The sequence below is a fragment of the Aquarana catesbeiana genome, linkage group LG03 (genome assembly GCF_042186555.1).
Source record: "Aquarana catesbeiana isolate 2022-GZ linkage group LG03, ASM4218655v1, whole genome shotgun sequence".
Lineage (NCBI taxonomy): Eukaryota > Metazoa > Chordata > Amphibia > Anura > Ranidae > Aquarana > Aquarana catesbeiana.
Genome location: NC_133326.1, coordinates 144,198,208 through 144,223,742, shown reverse-complemented (window position 1 = coordinate 144,223,742; position 25,535 = coordinate 144,198,208). Strand labels below are relative to the sequence as shown.

General features: G+C 42.2%; 1 protein-coding gene across 2 annotated transcripts in view; it reads left to right on the top strand.

The window, feature by feature from the left end:
* Positions 1-25,535, top strand: part of FBH1 (F-box DNA helicase 1) — a 116,950-nt gene that overhangs the window by 72,762 nt on the left and 18,653 nt on the right. For both annotated transcript variants that reach the window (XM_073619391.1, XM_073619390.1), the window contains 6 exons: positions 4,700-4,821; positions 7,811-7,886; positions 10,051-10,248; positions 15,480-15,602; positions 22,227-22,333; positions 22,765-22,896. In XM_073619391.1, the coding sequence (XP_073475492.1) occupies positions 4,700-4,821; positions 7,811-7,886; positions 10,051-10,248; positions 15,480-15,602; positions 22,227-22,333; positions 22,765-22,896 (758 nt within the window). The remainder of the gene's footprint in view (positions 1-4,699; positions 4,822-7,810; positions 7,887-10,050; positions 10,249-15,479; positions 15,603-22,226; positions 22,334-22,764; positions 22,897-25,535) is intronic.

Genomic DNA, 25,535 nt, shown 5'->3' with positions numbered 1-25,535 from the left:
GGTGCCCTCCGCCGCTTACCGGAGGGCACCGGAGCCGATCGGGTCCTTCTCCCTGTTTGGTATGGAGAGGAGTAAGGGGAAGATGGCCCCACCCATCTCCATACCATTGCAGGGCGGAAGGGACGTAAAGATGTCACTTCCGCCCACAGCTCTTAAAAAGACATTCCTTTTTTTTATTTTTTTTTTAACAACTTTTTTTTTTTTTTATTGCAGATTAGTGCAAATATGAGATCTGAGGTCTTTTTGACCACAGATCTCATATTCAAGAGGTCCTGTCATGCTTTTTTCTATTTACATTCCTTGTAATAATAAAAGTGACGGAATTTTTTTTTTTTTTTAAGAACAGTATAAAAATAAAATATAAAAGGTAAAATAAATAAGAAAAAAAAATTTTTTCAACACGCCGCGTCCCGCCGTGCTCGCATGCAGAAGCGAACGCATACGAAAACGGTGTTCAAAACACACATGTGAAGTATCACCATGATCGGTAGAGCAAGAGCAATAATTCTAGCCCTAGTCCTTCTCTGTAACTCAAAACATGCAACCTGTAGAATTTTTTTAAACATCGCCTATGGAGATTTTTAAGGGTAAAAGTTTGTCGCCATTCCACGAGCGGGTGCAATTTTGAAGCTTGACATGTTGGGTATCAATTTACTCGACGTAACATTATCTTTCACAATATAAAAAAAAAAATTGGGCTAACTTTACTGTTGTCTTATATTTTAATTTAAAAATGTGGATTTTTTTTCCCAAAAAAGTGCGCTTGTAAGACCGCTGCGCAAATACGGTGTGACAGAAATGACTGCCATTTTATTCTCTAGGGTGTTAGAACCCCCAAACATTATATATATATATTTTTCGAAGTAATTTTCTAGCAAAAAAAAAAAACTGTTTTTAACTTGTAAGCAACACATCTCAGAAAGAGGCTCAGTGGTTAAAGTGGTTAATCATATAGTCTTTAAATATACATTTGATTAGATCATTATGCGTTTGGTCATCTGCCTATCCTATGTACCATAACCACCCACTCCTGTTTCTCATGCAGTTCAGTAGATGTGTTCAGCAATGAGCCATTCCTGCATCTGGAGCACTTGTTTCACCACCCTGGGTAGCCGTATATTTTCTTGTCCAAACATTTATAAGACATATGTTAACTTATGCTCTACTGGAGAGTGGTATATATATAATGCCTCTTTGATCTAATGCAGCTGATCACATAGAGCTTGTGGATTCATAGGTGCAAGCATCTTGGCAATATAGAGCAAACAATTATTAGGGCACCTCAGCAGGATGAGAATAACCTGTTCCTTTTAAGCATTACAACTGAGGAGCAGCTCAGGCATCTTTATAGATTCTGAACCTTTCTCCTGGTTCTGAACTGATTGTGACATAAGAAAAATGACCTAATTGCATGAAAAGTAATGGTGCCTTTTGCCTTTTCCATATGTGTGAATAAGGCCCTTTTATGAATGAATGATTTGTAAAGCGCTGCAAAATGCGAACTGAATCGCCTCAAGGCGCTGATGCGTTGTGTTGTCAGCTTCATTAGGAAAGGTAAGTCTTGAGTTTTTTCCTGAAGGCCAGATGGTTTTCTTCCATGCGGATGTGAGTCGGAAGAGAGTTCCATAGCCGAGGTCCCTGGACTGCGAATCTTCGTTCTCCCCTTGCTTTGTAGCGGTATTTGGGAACGAGGAGGAGGTTTTGGCTAGATGATTGCAGGTTGCGATTCGGTGTGTAATGTTTTATTTTCTCTCGGAGGTATTGAGGGGTGTTACCTTGTATGCATTTGTGGGTGAGGCAGAGGGTCTTGAATGTGATCCGATTCTTTACTGTTAGCCAATGTAGGCTCCTCAGGGATGGGGAGATGGACTCCCAGGGTTTTTTTCCTGTTAGTCGTCTTGCCGCCGCGTTTTGAAAGGCCTGTAGGTGCGTAAGCTGATATTGGGGTAATCCTATGTATAGTGAGTTTGCGTAGTCGAGATGGGAATTAATTGTTCCCACTACTGCTGCTTTGTCCTCTTCTGGGATGAAGGGGATGAGTCTGCGTAACATGCGGAGGAGATGGTGAGATCCACTAACTACTGATCCTATTTGTGCATCCATTGTCATTTCTGAGTCAAAGATAACTCCAAGACTTTTGGCTTTGGTGCTCGGAGAGATGGTCTGTCCAAAGATTGTGAGCAGTGTCCATGGAGTCTTGGTTTTGGGATTTTGGTTAGCGTGTAGGTAGAGAAGATTTTGACCCGTTGAGTTTGAGGGAACTAATGGTCATCCAGTCATCTATTAAAATGAGGCATTTCTCTAGTTGCTGATGGTGGTCTTTTTGTCCGGTAATCCGAAAGTAGATTTGGGTATCGTCTGCGTATGAGTGGAAGCAGAGGTCTGATTTTTTGATGATTTTGAGGAGAGGGTGGATGTATATGTTGAATAGCACTGGTGACAAGGGGGAGCCCTGAGGGACTCCACAGGAGATTGCCCGGGTTTCCGAGCTGTCTGCGAGCGATTCTCTAAGAAGGATGCGAACCATTTTAGACTAGAATCTGTGGCTCCTGCTACTTCTGTGAGCCAGACAAGTAGAGTATTGTGGTCCACTGTGTCAAATGCTGCACTGATGTCTAATAGTACCAGGAGACATGATTCTCCGTCATCTGCTGCTTCGAGTGCATCGTCCCATATTTTTAGAAGTGCAGTTTCCGTACCATGGCCTGGGCGGAAACCTGATTGTAGAGTGTCTAGAAGTTGATGCTTGTCAAGGTGGTGTTGTAGCTGTTGTACTACCGCTTTCTCCATAATCTTGGAGACGGAGTTGAGGCTTGTTATCGGTCTGCGGTGGTTAGGGTCTTTAGGGTCGAGATTGGGTTTCTTTAGCAGGGGTTTGACGATGCCTTGTATGAGGGTGGTTGGCACAATCCCTTTTTTGAATGACTGATTTATGAGGTGTGTTATAGTGGGAGCCAGGATGTCGGCGCATTCTTTCAGGAGTTTTGTGGGAATTATGTCGTTTGGTGATGTGCTGTCTCGAAGGCTTCTCGTAATGTTTTTGGTCGTGTCAGTGGTGATTGGGGTCAAGAAGAAGTCTGGCGGTTGTGTGCTGTTCGCATCGATGTCCTCTTTTTGCTTTGGTTGGGTAAAGTTGGTTGCTTTTTTCTGTTGAATTGATTTCCGGATGCTGTCGATTTTGTCGATGAAAAAATTAGATAGTTCATTGCAGAATTCTTGAGTATCGTTTGCTGGGGACTCTAAGCAGGTTGGGTTCATTGATTGGGCGACTATTTTGAAAAGTTCCCGCGGCCGGTTTAAGGCAGTTGAGATGGTGTTCGAGAAATGTTCTTTTTTCGCAGTGAAAAATCGCTTTGTGGTATTTCACAGTGAGTATTTTGTAGTTTGTATGGTTTTCCATGGTAGGATTTCTTCTCCATGCTTTTATGAACAGTAAGAACTTAGTTATTGGCTCTATAATGTGACTGCAAGCTCCTTCATAGTGTTTCACAGCGGAAGTTTAGAAAAACTTTATACTAGCGATAGTTACAGTATATTTTATTATTTCTTAGCTCTGACTTTAGAAAACTGAAATGTATGTAGCTGATGTGGATTAGTACACACTGCACATCCCCATTACACTTTGCACCGAGTGGTTGCTAACCCACTTTTAGTAAATGCTGCCATCCACTCTGTACCACTATAAGAAGTTTCCCTGTGCTCTATAAAAAAAAACTGCCCGAATGCACCTGTATGAGCTCCGCTCCGGGCGCACAGCCGATTCCTCTTTCCCTCTCCGGCTCACAGCTGCAGTGGGCGGGGCTGAGCATTTCTGCTGGCGTAAGCCAGAGAGAGAGAAGAGATGTGCGTCAGCTGTGCGCCCAGAGCGGAGCTCATACAGGTACAATGGGGCCGATTTTTTACAGAACTCCGGCACACTGACACTTCTTATAATGGTACAGAGCGTATGGCACCATTTAATAGCAGATTTGCGATCAGCAGGAGCGGGGAGGGGGGAGGAAGAGGACAGAGGACAAAGACACAGGGAGATCTGCAGACAGGAGAGCTGCGGCTGACCACGGTATCCGAGGCTCAGCAGCCATGATTATCGTGGTCTGTTTGCAGAGGGGAGGGTTTAGCCAGGCAGGATCATCCAGGTATTTTAGGGTATACAGGGGGCAAATTACACAGCACAAGCACTGTGCTGTATAACATGCTTTGAGAGAACAGGATCAGTATTTTTTTTTTTTTTTTTTTGGGTTAACAAATGCTTTAAAGCAGAATAAAACCTTTGCATAAAAATAGTTTAAACGGCCCCCCAGGAGCTTTCTGTCATAATGTACTAGTATGCACATTATAACAGACTTACCTGCCATGCAATCTCTTCCAGCTCTGCAGTGTCAGTGCACTTTGCTGTCATAGACACTTCTATCTACTCCAGATCTTCCTTCCAGGTCTGGACTCTTTGGCCGCTTGGCTGGCTGGGCTGCGATAATGTCACACTGGCGCATGTAACAGGCGTTACATCATCACGGCACAGAGTAGTGCTGTAGCTATACACTGAGCTGTGCATGTGCAGCTCAGTGGACATAAGCGCTGACTGTCAGGGAGAAGTCCCAACTGAGTCCAGACTGCCTGTTTTTTATATTTTTTTATTTCACTGTAATACATAGGTTGCTCTGTTTTCTAAGTCCACTAGTCATAATATTATGTTTAACAGGTACTGTTCGTGAGCCCTCCCAATCAAAAGTTGCCATTTTATCTAGAAGTAACGCCTGTGTGTTTGATCAAGCTGTCCATGTTACTGATGGAGAATCCCCTTCAAAGATCCATATTATTGGGGTATGTTTTCTTCTGTGTGTATATTGCTGTCAATTACATGTATAATGTTTCTAGTTACATATTCCCCTTGAATTATGCTATCATTCAGCCTGGTTTGGCCTGTATTTATATTAAAAAAACAAAAAGGGAAGGTGCAGTTTTTGTTTCTGCAATAGTAATTTGCCAATTTTTTTTAAACATATATAGTGTTCAATGAAATCATACTTTTTTTAGCATTAATTATCTGGGGAAAACCCTGCTGGCACAGAATGGGGAAGTGGGGTACAGGGATAAAGGTGGGGGACTCCTAAAGCAGCCCATTGATGACTCAATTTCCTTTCCACCATGGGTGGAAGGAAAGGAAATCTCTCGATCTCCCCCATGGATACAGTCAACATTGATGGGGGGATGCCTCCAACAGCTCTATTGTGTTCTGCTGGCAAGGGGGGCGCGGGGAGCCTTCCTGGCCGGCAGAACACGATAATTGCTGCTGGCGGCTATAGCTGTTGGCAGTGATCGAATGTAAAAAATTCCCACAGGCTGGTTGTACCCAAGTCGCCTGATGGATCAACTTGGGGAACCACAAGCCTATAAGAAGGGGGTAGATGTAAGAAGGAAAAAAGAGCGGTGGGGTGGGGGGAATGCTTACATGAGCAAGTAGAGCTACTGTATATGTAATTGACCACAAGTTCACGCATGAGAGGGAGAGGTAAGGTGAAGGGATAATAATCAGTGTTGGTAAGGGGGGGGGGGGGCGCAGCATTAAACTCCTAATTACAATTGTTTATATTTGGATGAGCATTTAAACGTTTTGATTATTTTTAATGTGCTTTTGATACAAATTTTTTCTTTAAATATATAATTTACTTTGTTATGGTGTGTATAGCCACCAGAGGGCACCTTTTTATATTCATGTGCAAGCACTGCCTTTGCTAAACATTAAAGTGGTTCTAAATTAAAAAAAAAAATGTTTGCTTAAAATAATAAACATGTTACCTGCTCTGTGCAATGGTATGACCACCCTTTACCTCCTCTTGTGGGGTCTCCCACTGGCGCTGTCTGCTTCTCCTCTTCTTGGAGTGCCTCCATAGCAAGCTGGCCAATGGCTCCCGCTGCTGCCTCTGTGTCCTATGAGCAGAGAGAAGAGAGAGCCGCTACAGACTGGCACAGCGCTGGATTGAGAGAGGAGTTGGGTACGTATTTTTTTTGGGGGGGGGGGGGGGATGTGATACTACTAATGGGACATTTTTTACCTGAATGAAGGAAACGCATTCAGGTAAAAAATGTTTTGCCTTTAGAACCACTTGAAGGCTTCATTCACACAGCCAAATCTTTCCTGGTTTGGCAAGTATCTTGCAAAAAAACTGTGCCCAGGAGCCCAGGTTTGTGCCAAATATACGTAGCACAGGTTACTACAGTGGATTTGTGGATTTCTCCATCCCCAGCAGTCCTCCGGACATGACATAGATAGAATTAGATATAACCAAGCAGGACCAATGAAAATTAAAAAAAAAATCTGTAATTGCTGGTGTTCAACTAGAAGAGCCATTGTGACTTGTCTGCAAAGTTTGACCTTTACTGTGTTCATCTTTATCTATCTGGGAAGAAGGTAGTATTGGATGCACTAGCAGATTTAGATGGAATTGACTAGCAAATTAAAGCTGAACTCCAGCTAACACTTTCTAGGCATTTGTAACAACAGCTTGGTCTGTTAAAGAAAATTGAAAAATAAAAGACTAAATAGCTGGATCAACAGGTAAGCGTATACACAAAGGCAGAATGTCGGAAGATATTTGCCAATTCAAAAAAAAAAAAAAAAACGGCCTGTGTGTATGTCAGTCTGTCCGACAGAAGCCGGCCGTTGCAACCGGACGTACATGCTGGAAAACCAGCAGCCGACCGACTCCTGATCAGCGCTCTCAGCCAATGGCGCTGATCAGTGGCAGGGGAGGGGGGGGGGGCATCCCCCTGTCAGAACACAACAGCTCAGAGGGAGGGGAAATCGCTGAAGTAACCTTGCATGTTTAGTACAGTGTCTCTGACTGGAGCTGACCGTTTTTTTTTTTTTTGTTTTTTTTTTTCCGTGCAATCCAGAAAACAAACTGTAGTGGTGTACCCGGCTTAAAAATGGGGGGGGGGGGGGGGGGGGGGGGGGGGGGGATGCAGCCACTTCATCTAAGAATTAGCAAGCTGGGACGTAATACATTTTTGGGAGGGTTTAATACTGCTTTAACAATTAACCAGTAACCTAAAATAGAAGGTTACATTTGGTATACTTTTTAAATATTGTTGTATGCACAAACATGTACATATTTCAAAGGCATTGTGCTCTTAAAAATGTTTTTCTTGTTTTAAATAGTTATTAGTGTAATTTGTTTGCCTTACCTTGTAATAATGGGCTCCCATGTTGTGGCTGCAGTTTGTAGTGTCATGGCTGATTGATTCCCGAGTCACAATTCATGCCTCACCATTTCTTCTGTGTTTCATCACATTGGCACACCTGCATTCAGGATGAAAGACTGCAGCATGATGGTAACTACTCTGCCTGCTTTGTGTCAGATCTCTTTAATTAGCTCTCACCTACAGAGCACTAGACTGAGAGACCCGGGTATTATGGGGTATGTAGTTTCTTCACAAGAAGTGTCAGTTTGTGGTCTACAGACAGTGGTCATGTGTAAACCTGTACAGTGCTGTGCCGCTTTATTCATGTTTGAACACAAACAGAAACTTCTGACACCATGTGAGAATTTACTCTATTATAGGCTGTGCACATGGCTACAAATGATGCCCTAAAACAACATGATCAATGCACATCTTATGCAGGTAAAAAAAAAACACAAGGTGCAGGTAATTGGGTTTATAATGCCTTTTAATGCAAGTTGGCAACATTTGTGTATGTGCCTAAAATAAAAACATAGATTATTTTTAGTTGTCTGCACAGTAAAATAAAGTAAAATAACATTGTCATATAAGAATTTTTTAACCTTTTTTTCTTTTTTTTTTATTTCAGGGGCCAGAAAACTTTGGACTGAGCAAAATCTTTGACATTTGGATACTGCTTCAGCCAGAACTGGAAAGAAAGAGACGTAGGTTTTTTTTTTTTTTCTGTAGTATCTTTTGAATACATTTTTGTTTTTAAGAACAAATTAGTGTGGAATGATTAGAACCTCTGTCCAGCTGATATTACTGTCTGTGTCCTCCAGTGAGACTTTCCCTAATCTCTGTCCAGGTAATTGATGTCAGAAGAGAATTCAAAGGAAAATTGCCTCTAATTTTTTGCACTGCCTTTAAAGCCTCCTGGGAACATATCATGCCAGCCTGGTCTCACAGTACTCCTAGGCACAGCATTCACACATCACTACATGAGTGCAATGCTCAGGGCTGCCAATCAGGGGATAGCACCAATCCTCCTATATTGGGCTAGGGGGGGCCCATGCAGCAGGGGAAATGGATGTGAGCAGGAGAGGGGATGTTCAATGCGGCGGGGAGGCAGTTACAGTGACCAATCCCCTGTGTTTCTCATTCTGCAGCAGCTAAAAGCTGGCATTTCCTCCTCTCCCTCCCTCTGGCTTTTAGCTGCTGCAGGGAGAGACACAGGGGATCAGTTCCCGTAAATGTATCCCCCCGCCACACCCATCATCCTCCCTGTCCAGGGTTCAAGTCCTCCTGCTGCCCGGTCCCCCCTGTGTGCCCCTTTGCAGCACTGCTGGCTTCCCTCCGCTGCAGGCACACAGGCCGGGGGATCTTTTTGGGATGGAAATTGGGGGAAGGGGCCATTAAATATGTCATATTTACCACCCCCTTCTTTTTGTTAATGAACAAAGTAAATGAAAACCATATTTACTATGCTTCAGTTTATGAATAATTAGGAGCCACTGTACATAGCGCTTTCTGTTTATTCACTGTCCAGTGCAGCTAAGGCTGCAGAGAAAGGGATGGAGGAATCTATGTTCTCATTCCTTTTCTTTATCAAAAAAGAGACATTGTCTGTTTCACCAAAGGACCCCCCCACCCCAACAGTTTTGTAAAAAAAAAATAAAAACATAAAAAATGAAAAAATTGTAAAAGACAAAAATTGAAGGGCTCGTTCACATGGGTTCTCCGGCCCGTATAGCATGAATTTGTGGTTTGTTTGTGTGGCTGGAGCCGCCTGTTACTCTATGAGGACGCAATGGCTATACAAATACAGCTTAATTTGACAGGTGTGGGTGAGTGACCCCAATGCACACTGTCTATCTTCGGGGCCGTACACCTGAATCCACACACCTGATGTATTGGGATCTGCAGCTGTTTTCATACAGCTTCTTCGTCCACATAGCGTAACATAGGCTGCCTGCACACAGCTCCAGCTACACAAAAAAACACAGATTCACACTGCACATGCCACAGCACCCATGTTAATGAGACCTCATTCACACAGATCTTTATTAATTCAATACAGTTTTATGTTTTAGTTTTAGCAAGAAGTTACTTTGTGTTTTTGTCTGCTGACAATAATTTTAGTGTATCTTTATCAAAAAATATTTGGTGTGCGAGGGGCAGGTAGGCTGTATGGGGCCCTGCGACATCTAACAGCAGCCATGGCTGTACGGTCCATGATGAAGGACTGTCCTCCAACACTGCTGCAGGTGGGAATAGTGAACTGTTTTTCTAGAAGAGTGGGTAAGGATTCCACCCTTTGGCAGGATTTTATTGCTGTCTGTGCCCCTTAAAGTGGAACTTTAATCAGAAAATTAAGTCCTGCTAGATCACTTCATGATGGACCCTTTTGCAGGTATAGCTATGTAAAATATTAAAAATAAGTACCTATACTGTTTAAAACCCAGTAATGCTGGAGTCTCGCCTCGTTCTGCTCAAGCTCAGATGCTCTCTTATTTTTTGGCACTGTGCCGAACATCAAAGCCACTGGAGGCCGATCTGCTGACAGCCTAAAAATTTGCTGTAGCAAAATGGCAGCCTCCGGCAAGATGAAACAAAAGCCAAAAGCAATGCTGGAGGCAATTTACAGCACACACTAATTTTGGTAGCAAAATTATTAATATGGGATGTATTTTGCTTGCTAAAGAACCTTATTTTTTATCAAGTTGTTATGGATAAAGTTTCACTTTAGGAAACTTTCCTCTGGCTTCCTGTCTGAACTTAATGTTGGGCTATAAATGCCACTAGTATGCTTATAGAGAAACAGCAGTTAGTAAAGCTACTAGGTAGATATTTTTTGTATGTTATTTGCAGTTACGTTCTGTTTTGCAGAGAAACTTTACATTAAAGACAGGTTTATAGCCAAGTGGCTAAAGAAAGGAGGATCTGCGGCTTTAAAAGAGTATGCGGTGAGCTCTGAAGACAGAGAGTTGGAAGGCAAAATTGCTATTGTTGAGAAATACAACCAACGAATACCCGAGTTGGTGAAGAGGATAGAAGTATGTAATACTCCTAATGTGGATTCTGCAGGTAAGAGCAGACAACACTTTTACACTTGTGTTTTTGTACTGGTACTTGTACAAAGGCCACACTCCTTTTGACGTTCAGTGTTTGTTTTTTTTTTGTTTTTTTTAATCAGAATAAAGTTTATTGAGCATAAAAAAAAAAAAAAAAACAAGGTGTACATTCAAATTTTAAGTGCAACAAGCACCAAATAAAACGATAAAGCATTTGACAGAACCTTCATAAGTGTGAAATATAACAGGTCATATTGTTAAATAAGGTCAGAATTCGATCTGGCGGGATCAAATGCGTCTAGATGTACAGTGCCTTGCAAAAGTGTTCACCCCCCCCTTGGCATTTTTCGTGTTTTTGTTGTCTCACAACCTGGATTGTTTGAGGATTTGCATCATTTAATTTACAGAACACGCCCACAACTTTGAAGATATTTTTTTTTTTATTGTGAAGCAAACAACAAATAGGACAAAATAACAGAAAAAGTCAATGTGCATAACTATTCACCCCCTAAAGTCAATACTTTGTAGAGCCACCTTTTATATAAATGGCTAAAACTTTTTTCTTAGATCTGGTTCCGCAAAACCTGGAGAAGGTGAATTGGAGCTGGGTGGGTGCGAACTTGAGGAAGCGCGGAGTCTGGTTATTAAAAAAAGTGACAAAGGGGAAATGTGGTTCTAATGAGTGAACAAATGTATGAGACTGAGGTCTTGAGGCAGCTATAAGACATAACGACATATAGTAAACTATCGGAGAACCCCTTCCCTACTTTTGTGAAAACTTTGAATTATACATTGAAGTTGGGGTTAAAGGAAGGTTTATGATCTAAAAAAGAATATAACTATCTTAAGGCGGAGGAATTTAATATCCCGACTTTCTATATCATCCCGAAGTTACACAAATCCCTCAGTCAACCCCCAGGCAGACCTATTGTGTCTGCAGTTAAAGGCCCATTGGAAAAATCAGGAAAGTATATAGATTCTCTTATTAAGGAAATGGTGTTTCACCTTCCATCCTATGTAAAAAATACTGGGGATGTCCTTAATAAATTGGACCAGCTAAATGTTCCAGTAGGGGCTCGATTGGTGGGGATAGATGTAGAAACATTATATACATCTATTCCCCACCAATGGGGGCTAAAGGCAGCGGCCCACTTTTTAGAGCTTGATCATCCTCTGCTTGGTGCACATAATCAGTTTGTACTGGAACTCTGGGAGTTCATGTTAACCCATCATTTTTTTCCAATTTTCAGGAATTAATTCTTACCGGATAAGAGGAACATGTATGGGAGCGCCATTGGCCCCAGCGTATGCATGCCTTCATTTGGGCCTGTGGGAGGAGGAGAGGATTTACATGTCCTCGATGTAACTCGGCCACTGTGTGGCGTGCCTGAGGTAAATCGACGACGTACTCATGGTGTGGAATGGAACGATTTGAACAGCTGGTAGAGTTCATGGATGAGCTCAATCAAAATGAAAGAAATATTAGATTGACCTATACCCACCATGACAAGACAATCTTTCCTCGACCTACAGGTATCTATAGAAGGCATGAAAATAGTGACCAAAACTTTCCATAAAGAATCGGTAGCCAATACTCTGCTTCGGGCACAGAGCCATAACCCTAGGTTGTTGATGCAAGGATTTCCAAACGGCCAGTTTCTACAAATTAGGAGACAAACATAATGACTTTGGGGAAGAAGCAAAGAAGCTGTATCAGCAATGAGAGGAGACACAAAAAAACTTTAATTATTGAGGAGCTAATATGCCTTCATAGTAGATGGATATCTCTTTGTATGTGGTTAAAATGTATATCTAGGAATTGGTCTCTGATATTTCCTGCTTTTGAGGAAATCGTTGATTCCTTATTGTCTATTTACTTTATTTTTTATTTTTTTTAAATTATGCTTTGAGAATAGACATTTATGTCCTGAAGCTTCCTCCGCTGTGATTTCTATTAATCAGTATTTTGTTACATTAGCATGCGAGAATGTCATGCCCCTCTGTATGATGGATACAATGTACCCAGAGGTATTTTATAGATATCCCCTTAGTTCCTACCATACGCACATATGCGGCCTCGGCTTTAAGGGGTTATACCGAGAAGATGCATGCAGCTGCATGCATCACCCTGTTACCGTTTTTTAGAACAGGCGGTCGGCTCTTAAGGGATAACAACCGATGCGGCTAAAAGCCACTCGGCTGTTATCCCGAAGCTGCGAGAGGGGACGCCGCCTTCCGCCGTTCTTCCCGGGCCTCCCATCCCACAAGCAGACCCGATCCTTGATCCGGCACCTCCACCGGCTAGAGTGAGACTGGAAGGAAGCCGGAAACGGCTTCCTTCCAGTCTTCTTTGTGTAAACACGGAAGCGACGTCACTACGTCACTTTCGGTTTACTCAGCTACGTTTTTGGCGATCTGAATACTTTGAAGTGCAAAGGTGGGATACGGGGTTTTTTGGACCCCTGATCCCTCCATGAAGTGTACCTGTCACCACCTATTACTGTCACAAGGGAAGTTTACATTCCTTGTGATAGCAATAAAAGTGATCACATTTTTTTTTTTAAGTGACAATGTAAAAAAAAAAAAAAAATAGGAATTTTTTTTTTTTTTTTTTAAAGCGCCCCTGTCTCCGCGAGCTCATGCAGCAAAGAAAACACATACCTAAGTAGCGCCGGCATATGTAAACGGTGTTAAAATCACACATGTGAGGTATCGCCGCGATCATCAGAGAGAGAGCAATAATTCTAGCAGCAGACCTCCTCTGTAACTCTAACCTGGTAACCATTATTTTTTTTAAAGTGCCGCCTATGGAGATTTTTAGGTACTGTAGTTTGTTGCCATTCCACGAGCCTGCGCAATTTCAAAGCATGACATGTTAGGTATCTATTTACTTGGCGTAACATCAACTTTCACATTATAAAAAAAATTGGGCTAACTACTGTTTCATTTTTTTTAAATTTATGAAAGTGTGTTTTTTCCCCAAAAAATTGCATTAGAAAGACCGCTGTGCAAATACGGTGTGACATAAAATATTTCAACAATCACCATTTTATTCTCTAGATTCTCTGCTAAAAAATATTTATAATGTTTGGGGGTTCCATGTAATTTTCTAGCAAAAAATATGGATTTTAACTTGTAAGTAACAAATGTCAGAAGTAGGCTTAGGCATAAAAGGGTTAAATCATTTTCAGCGTGATGGATGATAGTGAGGAATGTGAGGCATGTGAGACATCTGGTGGAAAGAATTAAACATTACAGGGTCTGAAAAGTATTTAAGCAGGAGTCAACAAGCCCCTCCTCGCTCTGAGGAAGTTAGCGATAGGCTAACGAAACATGTCAGTGTGTTAACATCACGCAGGTGATGCTTCTGGCAGGCAAGCAGCTAGCGGGTCAGCCTTAATAGTAGGAGTGCTGTGATTTATCTGGAACGGTTTTTACTTTGCTATTGGACTTGAAGGACCCGCTTGGAGGCACTGGATGGCTATTTGGATGTGGGGCACTGGATGAATAGACTAGATGGAAGACATCGGTGGTGAGAACCCCCTCCTTTGTCTATACTGGCCCTCTATTGTGCATCCGCTTTGCCCAAGTGTATCTCCTAATTGTGGGCTTACCTTTAGCAATCCGCAAACCGCACTTGAAGAGTGATTTTAGTTTGCAGGTTCTTCATACATACGAGTTCTGACTTGCATTTGCACAAGCACCCTCCCAGTTTCTTGTGGAACTAACCAGCGGATCCAAGCTTACCTGGCTGATTATCTCCAACACCCCACAAGCCCCCACCACCACCATGATCATAACTTAATAGATGATGTCACTCAGGAGAAATCAGACGGTTTATGAGTGGACTATGGGCTAAGGGTCTTTGGGACACTTGCTTCACTATCACAAGCCCCTTAATCCTTGATTATTAGGACTCATTAAATGGATTCCCCTGTGAATGAATGGTGGTTTGGATGGGTGAATGTGCAGCCGCTTCCTGTCAGCAGGACAACATTGTCTTTTTATTTTAAGAAGTGTTGGTGAAGGGGTATGGATTTGCCATTTTAATTGAACATTTTTTCAATAAAGCAATGTGTGATTTACTCAATTGAAGTGTGGCACTTAATGACTATCTTGGAGAGTTTATCTTTCCTTTGTGTTTAAAACTTTTTTTTTTTTTTAGTTCAGGATAGAGTGGAGAGGGATTAGAACACCTGTCAGTATTTATTGTTGTTCTGTGTCCCCGTTAAGGCGATTCACCCTCTCTAGGTGTCCTGTTTACCATTATCAGTGAAAGTAAAAGAAAATACCAAATTTAGGGTTGTCCCCAGAAAAGTATTAAGGGGGAAATCTCCTAATGGGGACACTAGTTCTTGTAACCTGGGTGTCCCCAAGGAATTCCCTTAATTGATAGGGATTTCCTCTCACTTCCTGTTTGGCTATGGCACGGGAAGTTGAGAGAAATCTCAACAATGAGACACAGATTACAAAAAAAAATTTGACCGGAGTATAACCCTCCCTTGCTCTATCCTAAATTAAAAAAAATGTTTTGCCTATAGTTCTACTTTAAGTGCTCCAACAGATTATGGTATTGATAAACCACATGTGTATTCCATAGCCCCTTATAATAAGCAGGTAACCTGTAATCACTGCAATACATTGTCTACATATAGAGTACATAACTAAACATAATTTTACAGAATTATAGACTATTAGGAGTCCTTCAGAAGGTCAATGTTACGAGGGGGCATTGACAAATAACTAATATACATCAATAGTTATTTTTATTCCTTCATTGAAAAACTCTGGATTATGTATTTAACAGTGAGGTTGATTTACTGAATCTGACGAGTGCAAAATCTGGTGCAGTTCTGCATAGTAGCCAATAAGCTTCTAATTTCAGCTTGTTCGGTTAAACTTTGACAAAAAACCTGGAAGATGATTGGTTTCTATGCAGAACTGCACCAGCTTTTGCACTCTTAAGTTTTAGTAAATCAACCCCAGTGTGTTCTGTGTTTTAAGACTCATTTGAACTGTCTGACAGTTGCCCTTATCTGTTACACTTGTGCTTACAGGAACCTCCCTATTGTATCAGGCACAGGTGGGAGGGAGATCCTGGGTGTGCCAGTTTACTGCCATTTCTCAAAGTGTTACCAGTTTATTATAGATAGCTTTATTACGGTTGTTTCTTTATTGGATTTTGTGGTTTAGGGTTGTTTCACATGTGCATAATTTAATATGACTTTTTCTGTCTTTTTTCAGACTATATTTTAGGAACTGTTCATAAGGCTAAAGGCATGGAATTTGACACTGTTGAGATTACTGATGACTTTGTAAAAGTGCCTCTACCTAGACATAATCTCAGGAGACTAAACCTCCCCATAGGTGAGTAAGAGGAGCTTATGCTAAAACATTGCGGCTGATTTACTAAAGAATCCTAATAAACTGTGATTATTCACTTTACTTATTTTAGCTGCACGAGACTGTATAAGTGAACAGGATTTTTCTTTTTGCATGATTGGATAATTGAAGTGAATCTGAAAACCTTTTATTGTGTGAAGTTTCTTAAATCCTTCAGTAAATTGGTCTCACTGTATCCCTGTGTAGTACTAAGTGATTTCTTGAGCAAATGCATTGCTCTCTAAAGTAGATTGAAAATATTGTATGTATAATAGAGAGAGGCATTGCTAAGGGGTTTTCAATAACTGGAATAAGTCTAAATCAGAGAATTCTGTTTTTATATAGTGCCGCTAAATTAGATAGCGACAGGTTTATCATTTGCTTTACTCCACCCTACTGCTTCTGCTTATGGTACACCTTCCATGAGAGGATGCTATTTCTGGTCTCCAAAATGCTAGCTGCTTGGCCGTGTCCTCGCTTCAATTCATTAAATTCACTGACCCAGAACACGTGAAAGTCAAGGAGAATCACATCTTCCGTTAACCTCCCTGGCGGTATGATTATTTCGGATTTTAGGTGCTGAAAGCGGTACAATTATTTTGCATGGAAATTTGGCGTTTTATATTGTAGGTCTGTAAATCTTAACAATAACACACTTAAATCTGTCCAAACCAGAGTCTAGTAGATATCCCGGGTATGATAAAGTTTGAAACACAAAAACATAAATTATAATATAATAAATAAAAATAAATAATTAAAAAAAATTAAAAAAAATAGTAATAAAATAAATTTCCCCACAATTCACTATCGCTCAATTCTGCAAGTGTTCTAATTTACTATCGCTGTTTTCTAGCTGGTCTAAAGCCATTTTTGACGTAAAGGGACACTTTTTGGTTGCTATGGACAATCTCCAGTTTCCAGGCAGAAAGAACAGTATATATCACATAAAACTGCATGCAGGGCATGGGCCAGAGCACTGGGGACAAATGGGATGTGAAATCATTTCATACAGTACTGTAATCTGTAAGATTACAGTACTGTATGTGTTATGATTTTGAAATTTTTTTGAATTTGCCGCCAGGCTCCGCCCCCGTGCGTCGCGCCGCTCGCAGGGAACGGAGCCTGGCACGGAGAGGCTTCGGAGGAGGACGGAGTCCTCGGACACTGTGGGGGACATCGCAGGATCCCGGGGACAAGGTAAGTAACGCCGCCCCAGGATCCTGCAATGCGATCCCGAGTGTGGCTCGGGGTTACCGCTAATGGTACTGAATTTTAACCCCGAGCCACACTCGGGAATACCGCCAGGGAGGTTAACACAAACATGGCAGCCAGTTTCTTGTATTGATTTAAGTGAAAGAATGAAAGTTCAAGACATATTTGGTGGAAGATATTTTGACATTGAATATTCAAGTTGTACCTAACTCAATGGCACCAGCGATCCAACTCATTGTAACTTCTTAACCGGTTCCCGAGCAGCTCACGCAGATATACTGCGGCAGAATGGCTTCCCTGGGCAAAATCCCGTATTGGTACGCCCTTCTCTTTTGCGGCCACCAAAGGGTGCGCGCCCGCTGCACGGCAGGCGACCCAGTTCGCATGGCCAGCGAGCACGATGGCCGCCGGCCACGCGCAATCGCATGCATGAGCCACAAGCTTGTGTGATCTCCTGTAATAGGAGATCATTTGGAGTCGGTAAGAGGCAGTGTGTGTAGAGGTGGAGGTTATATCTTTCTCAACCACGACTCTTGGGTGCATTGTTGTATCAGTTTCACATCTGAAAATCATCTTAATACAGTGGACTATTCATAATATGATACAATGTGATTATTAATCAATTCATTTTTTATTTTTGCACGGAGTCACTTTTATATACAAAAATTCAGCACTATCAATGTTTATTGCACAAATTTCCTTTTATATGAAGGTTTAGCGCATACCTACATACATAGTTGTTGATGATTTAAATGGGAGTGTACAGTCAAATTGTATAACATATGATCAGCTTTATACCCTACGGTAGGGCCCATCTTTAAACTGTGCGTGCGTATGGACAAGTTTGACATCAACTGGATCTCATGCTGCAGCAGCCTGGAGGAAAGACCAGGATTATGGGTTTTGTGGATGGCTTTATAAAGGTTCAGTTAACCTTTAACCTCTTGTCATGCTGTAAGAAAATGATCATCAGGCATTTGCTTATACAGCCTTCAACTTATAAAAGAGCTGTATGTGCAGCAAGCTTTTACAAAGTATTTGCAAAGCTTTAGGCAAGCATTGAGCACATTTCTTAAAGTCTTTAAACAAACCTTTAACTCCATTTTGTGAATGTTAAATACACATCATAATGAGAATACTAAATGCCACTTTAAAGTGGTTGTACAACCACTTTTACCTACAGGTAAGCCTATATTTAAGGCTTACCTGTAGGTGCTGGAAATATCTCCTAAACCTACACGGTTTAGGAGATATTTACAAAAAAGCCGTGCACCGATGACTACGGCACATGCGCCAATGTCTATGGTGCATGCGCACTTTAGAAAGGGCAGATCGTGCTGTTTCTAATAGGGGTCATGCCGTGACTGGTGGCTCCCACACACGTGAATGGGAGTGACGCCACGCGATTCCAGCCAGTTACAGAGCCGGAGTTTGCGGCCCCGGAAGGAAGAGGGGTGAAGATGGAAGCTCGCTGCTAGTGGGGACAGCAGTGACATTGCAGGCTTCGTTTCAGATAAGTGACACATAATGGGCAACTATGCGATGCTTTACCTTTGCAGGGAAATAAAAAGGAAGTAAAACCCACCAGGGTTTACTTCCTCTTTAAGGGATACTGTACTTTCAAAAATTGTGCCCTCTGTCCCTGACCTAAATTAACCCCCATGTGTATACTAAGCTGAGTCAGGTGACCCAGGAATTTACAGCTCTTCCTGTTGAAATCCTCATTCGTCTTGCTGTACCTGAGCAGTAGAAACCCAAAGGCTTCCTAATACAGGAGATGGATCCATGGAAGTCTTTTAAGTCATACTGTGGAAGCATGGCCAGAGAAAAGTGGGCTTTGGCAAGAAGCGCTGAAGATCCGTGCAGGCCATGGTCATTTGAAAGAGGGATTCGTTTAGGTCAAGGGTCTCCAGATTTCTAAAGAAAGGGGCAGTTTACTGTCCTTGAGACATTAGGGAGGCTGGACTGTGCCCAGTGAATGAAAACAATTCCTGATCTTTGATGTTAGTAGGGGAAATAGTTGGTGTCAGTGGGAGGAATATTGCCCCATTTTTGTTGTCAGTGTAATGCCGCGTACACACGGTCGGACTGGTAATCCGATCGTGTGTGGGCTTCTCCGGACTTTCAGCAGACTTTTTCAGCCTCAAATCCGACGGACTTTAGATTTGAAACATGCTTCAAATCTTTACGTCGTAACTACGACGGACCCCGAAATCCGCTCGTCTGTGTGCTAGTCCGACGGACAAAAACCCATGCTAGGGCAGCTATTGGCTACTGGCTATGAACTTCCTTATTTTAGTCCGGTGTACGTCATCACGTACGAATCCGTCGGACTTTTGTGTGGTCGTGTGTAGGCAAGTCCGTTCGTTAGAAAGTCTGCTGCAAGTCTGCCGGAAGTCCGCCGGAAGTCTGTCGGACAGGCTGTCGGACTTTTGTAGACGAAAAGTCCGACCGTGTGTACGCGGCATAAGGAATTATGCCCTATTGTTGGTGTCAATGGCAGGAATAATGCCTCAACGCTGGATAAAGGCAAGCAAAGGGCCACATCCGACCCCAGGGCTGCAGTTTGGAGACCCCTAATTTAGGTCAAGGGTGGGGGCAAAAAGTTAACTTTACTTTATATGAAAGTTATCCTTTAAACTGGCTGCTAACAGATTTCAACGCTACTTGAAACGTATTGAAAGTCTGAAAAAAAAATGCTAGCAGCTTGTGTCTCTCAGCACTCCTACAGTATGTTTACCATTGCCAAACTTGAGTTTTTATTAAGCTTTACTGAACCTTGTTAAATCTCCCTAAGGATGGGAAACCAATCAGCTTCTAACCTCCGCTTGTTTAATTAAGCTTTGGCAATTAATCTTGGAAGCTGATTGGTTTCTATGCAGATGTGAGCCTGATTTTCCACTCTCCAGCTTTAGTAAATAAAGCCCTTTGTGTCAAGGGCCAGTCATCTGCACCCTAATGGGGTGTAACTGCTCTATGTATGGTTAAATGCTAACAGGTGCAATGCCTGCCATCGATTTCTACATGCTTTCTAGTTACAGCTGATCATAAATACCTATTATCCCCCCTGCAGAGTTGTGCTCATTCTTGTTGTACTGGGGCTCAAATCGACTGTGTGAATGAAGCCTAAAAACCTTGCTGTACCCAATTGCAATTACAGGCTAAAGCCAGTGTGTACAAGACCTTATATCAGCCCTCAAACTTTCCACTCGCCTTCTCGCATTTTGTGAGTGGAAAATAAGGGCTGGCGATGAGCTGAGCCGCTTGAGAGCGCGGGGGGGGGGGGTGAGCACCGCCGGTGGGCGAAATTGATTGGGAGCCGCGTGATCGCAGAAGGTGGATATCCCGCTGTAACAGCTTACATTATAATTGCCTCTGCTCTGCTCGCCGTCGCACACAACCCCGCCCTCCTGACCCCACGCCTGTGATAGACAGAATGCCGGTCCAGTGCTGGGATGTGTTCTGTCTATCACAGGCATGGGATCAGGAGGAGGCGGGGCTGTGTGTGACGTCAAGCAGAGCGGAGGCTATTATAATGTAAGCTGTTCCGGTGTTCTATCCTGCTCTGTGATTCCGCAGCTTTCCTCTTTCCTCTTCCTCCAGTCATGATCCGGCCGCCCTCTCTCTTCCTCTGCCCAGGCGAGGCTGCAATAGTGGGCACAGGTGAGGCTGCAATGGTGGGCACAGGTCACGCCATTTATTTTTGTAACTTAATTCTGCATAAAACGTTTAAGGGTCATTTCATGAGATAATTCATGAGGGCGTGTTTAGGGGTGGGGCAGGGTAGTGGTTGGATGGGGCAACTGGTGGCGAGTAACCCTTGAGCCCTGACTAGTAGCTCAGGAATTTTGAGCCCTGCCTTATATTACAACCAGACTAGCTGGTAACCGGTTTCCTTACACCCAAACCTTACGTTTTCATTAATGGCAATATTTGGCCTGGACCTTAATTTAAATCTAAAGTTTAGTTTTTTCTCTTTTTTTAAATGGCATCAGGGACGGTACCCACAAGGAGTGTGCTTGTGACTGCTGTTAGGTTAAAATCTTTGGTCTTTTGCCCTCCAGATACCCCTCGCAGTTGTGATCTTCTGGTGCTTTGGGTTCTTTTGTGCTTGGCTGTGACTGCCACTCATCAAGTGCCAACTGTACGTGCCCTTTACATCCTTGTGCTCCATTCATAGAAGCCATACTATTAGTTCCAACAATGAAAAGCGCTCTACAATCAAAGTAGGCAGACCTTTAAACAGATAGTAGGGCTTCTGTGAATGAAGAACGAGTGCAGAAATGTTGGGCATGGATAGCACTTTAGCGAGTGCCCGTCACAGTTGCAGCTGTTCATATTAAACCCCTGCAGCACCATAAAATCACAGCCGCAGGAGTATCCAGATGCAGAAGGCTTAAGATTTCAACCTAACACAGCCACCCCGCATGGGACACTTGTCATTTTTTTTGTAAAAAAAAATAATTTAATAAATTAAAAAAAAAATTCACTAAACTTCAGATTTAAAGTGATTGTTCGTTTAAAAAAAAAATAAAAAAATAACAAACATATCATACTTGCCTCCACTGTGCAGCTCGTTTGCACAGAGTGGCCCCGAACCTGCTCTTCTGGGGTCCCCCAGTGGCTCTCGCGGCTCCTCCCCACATCAGATAACCCTGCGGGCGCGCTCCTGAGTCCAGCATTTGGCTTCCATGGCCGCCGAATGTATGACTCGGCCCTGCCCCCTGGCGTCCGCGTCATTGAATTTGATTGACAGCAGCGGGAGCCAATGGCTGCGCTGCTATCAATCTATCCAATCAAGAGCCCAGAACCCCGGGCAGAGAGACAGCGCATCCCCAGCGGGTCAAGTTCCAGGGCTCAGGTAAGTAAAAGGGAGGGGCTGGGGGGGTCGGTCACTGCCAGGTGTTTTTTTACCTTAATGCATAGGATGCATTAAGGTGAAAAAACACAAAGGTTTACAACCCCTTTAAGGTCAGGTGTTGTTGATGCAGAGTTTAGTAGAAAACTGAATTACTTGGCTATTGCCAGTCATGGTCTTTTCCAATGGTCTATGCAACAGCTCCAACACTTAGGAATAAGAAATAGGAAAGGTGGGAAATTTTCATCTTTTTTCCTTTTCAGTCCCATCTCACCTAGGGTACTGCATTGAGTACAGTCATAGAGATTACATGGGAAATAAAATTCCAGTAATAGTTTTAGCTTGGAGCAAGGGGTACCAAAAGAAATCTAAAAATATGTTATGCTTCCAAACATTATCCATCCAAGATCTCATCCAAAATATAAAAGCTTTACAAGTAAAATGTCACCACCGTCCTCAGGGCACTCAGTGACACAGTGACTATTCAGAAATCTGTATCTCCTACAACATCAAAGTGTGCTGTGCTTTCTTTGTTTCAGATTGGACTGTAGAAGATGAATGGAATTTGCTGTATGTGGCTGCAACTCGAGCAAAGAAACATCTCATCATAACTAAATCAATAGAAAATATTTTAACTTTGGCTGGGGTAGGTGTTACCATTTTTCTTTAAGTATAGGTGTAGACAGGTGTGTCTTTCCTAATCAAGTCCAATCAGTATAATCAAACATAGCTGGACTCAAATGAAGGTGTAGAACCATCTCAAGGATGATCAGAAGAAATGGACAACACCTGAGTTAAATATATGAGTGTCACAGCAAAGGGTCTGAATAATTAGGACCATGTGATATTTCAGTTTTTCTTTTTTAATAAATCTGCAAAAATGTCAACAATTCTGTGTTTTTCTGTCAATATGGGGTGCTGTGTGTACATTAATGAGGAAAAAAAATGAACTTAAATGATTTTAGAAAATGGCTGCAATATAACAAAGAGTGAAAAATTTAAGGGGGTCCGAATACTTTCCGTCCCCACTGTGTAAATATATAATTTTATATTTATAAATTTACTGTCTGTTTCCAGGAGTATTCGTTAAAAGCAGAGTTGACCAGCGAGGTGCTGAAGGACGGCCCTGTACTGTGTGCTCTAGGGCACTGCAGAAATCCCATCTCTGAAAACTCAGTGCTGACCATGAGAAGATTGCCAATCACCTATGTAAGTATACTTTACACCACTTGAGCCTTTATTAAGTAATTCCATTATACTGGAAAAATAAAATCAGTTTAGATGCATTTAACACATAAATTCAAGATTGTATGACATTCCGCTTCCTTTCCTACAATGTGGGGTGCCAGCTACCATTGACAGACGTTAAGAGTAAAAACTGTCTTTTAGGTCTGCCTATTGCCATCATGAGTGATTTAAATTCTGCCTGCATGGAGTTGTGATGCAGCTGTACCCTGTGGATTCCATATAAATGCCTTTTGTGATTGAGAGAATGCAGGCTGTAGGGAATTGTAATCCCACTTAGTCTGGCTTTTGCTCGCAGCACTCCACAGAAACTGCCCTACTAAAACTCATTAACGATTTACTAACTGCTAAAACTAATGGTCACTACTCCATACTCTTGCTACCTCTCTGCGGCCTTTTGATACTGTTGAAAACCCGCTCCTTCTCAATAAATCCACTCCCTTGGCCACCAAGATCCTGCTCCATCCTGGTTCTCCTCCAACATATCACAGCATTCCTTCAGGGTTACCACCAACTCTGTCTCCTCCTCTCCGTTTCCTCTTTCTGTAGGGGTCCGGCAAGGCTCTGTTCTTGGACCGCTTCTCTTCTCTATCTACACCTCCTCCCTTGGTCACTTGATAACCCCCCATGGCTTCCAATACCATCTCTACGCTGATGACACCCAAATCTATCTCTCTGCTTCTCACCTAAAACTCCTTCAGTCTCCTGTCAAATTACTAACTGACATATCAGCATGGATGTCGCACCACTTCGTTAAGCTAAATCTCTCGCCATGACTTTTCCATCAAAATCAATAATGCAACCATCAATCCCTCCCCTCACACCAGGGTACTAGGTGTAATCCTAGACTCTGGCCTGTCCTTTCAGCCCCAAATCCAAGTGTTGTCAAAAGCTTGTAAACTTCTCTAAAATATGCCCCTTTTTAACTAATGAAACCACCAAGCTACTCAGTCACTCCGTTGTTATCTCTCGTCCTTGACTATTACAACTCCCTTCTCATAGGCTTATCTCTCCATAGGCTACCCCCCTTCAGTCTATAATGAATGCTGCTGCCAAACTCATCTACCTTACCAACCACTCAGTGTCTGCCATCCCTCTCTGCCAATCCCTACACTGGCTTTTGATTGCCCAGTAAATTAAATTCAAAATACTAACTACATCATACAAAGCCATTCGCAACTCTGCCCCAAGCTAGATCACCAATCTTGTCTCCAAATATCACCCAAACTGTTCCTCTCCGCTCCTCTCAAGCTTCTCCCAACTTCTGGAACCTTCTAAATCAATCTGTCCGGCTATCTCCTACTCTGGCTGCCTTTAGGCGATCTCTGAAAACTCATCTTTTCAGGAAAGCCCATCAAGCCTCCAAATAATCTTTTATTACTTCAGCTCACCCCCGACAGTTATAATCTTTTGTACCACTTGCCCCACCCTCTTAGATTGTAAGCTGTTATGAGCAGGGCCCTCCTAACCCTCTTGTATTTTATTGTATTGTAACTGTACTGTCTCCCTTATATATTGTAAAGCGCTGAGTAAACTGTTGGCGCTATATAAAGCCTGTATAATAATAATAGTAACTTAGACTTGGAATTAAACAAAAAAAATCGAAATGTAATAGATTGAAGCTTGCCATTTCTTAGATGTAATGGCTACAATCCAACAAGGAAATAATACAGAATAAAAAATAAAATATAAAAACAAAGTGACGGTGCTAATGGTATATACACTAATCCAAGAACACAAAGTGATGCAAGTATACCATAAAAGTAAAGTGACAGTGCTTCTGATATCATACTAATTTTGAATAGCAACTAGTGACTGTAGCATAACGAATAAATCAACACACATGTGACCAAAACATGTGAAAAATAATAAAGAGTATGTAAGGGTGCAACTTACAACCCCAATCAGTGAAAATAATACCAATGGCTAGGCTAAATCTTGAGATGTGCCTGTTAGATACAAACAGTGCAGTTATCTAAAAGAAAAACTAAGAGTGCAAATGTACAATGTAAATAATATCATACTGTGCATGCCATGCACACAGCAAGCAAACACTAAAAAAAGTGACTAGTGCAGAAAAACACAAAATCCTTGTGACTATTAGTTCAGAATGTCCAAATAGAGTGAACATATGACAGTCCTCCTTTAAGGCGTGAGGTGGCTGAAACAAATCTACAGTGGTGTTTCCTCTTCGTGCAACAAACTACACACTTATAAGTAGTGGCCCCTTACCTTCAGGTAATGGGATAACAGCATAAAACCAGTATTAGAAGTATCAGCCCTTTCTCCTGGTGCAGGGACTTGGTCCTTCCAGGTAACAGGGTATCAGTGTAAGACCAGTATTTGGGAGTAGCAACCTTTTATCCTATAAACGACATCCTCATACAGGAGCTCAGTCCCTCCATGGATATAGGGGGGGGGGGGGTAACCAATGAAAAAAGGAAGGTCCCAAATAGTGTAATATTGTAGGCTAAAAGCAGGGTTTTATTAGCATAATAAAGTACTCACATAACAACAAACAGGTGCCTTATCTCTGACAATGGTGAGCTCCTAATCTCCAGTCAGCATGTGTTGATAGATTTGTTCCAGCCACCTCACCCCTT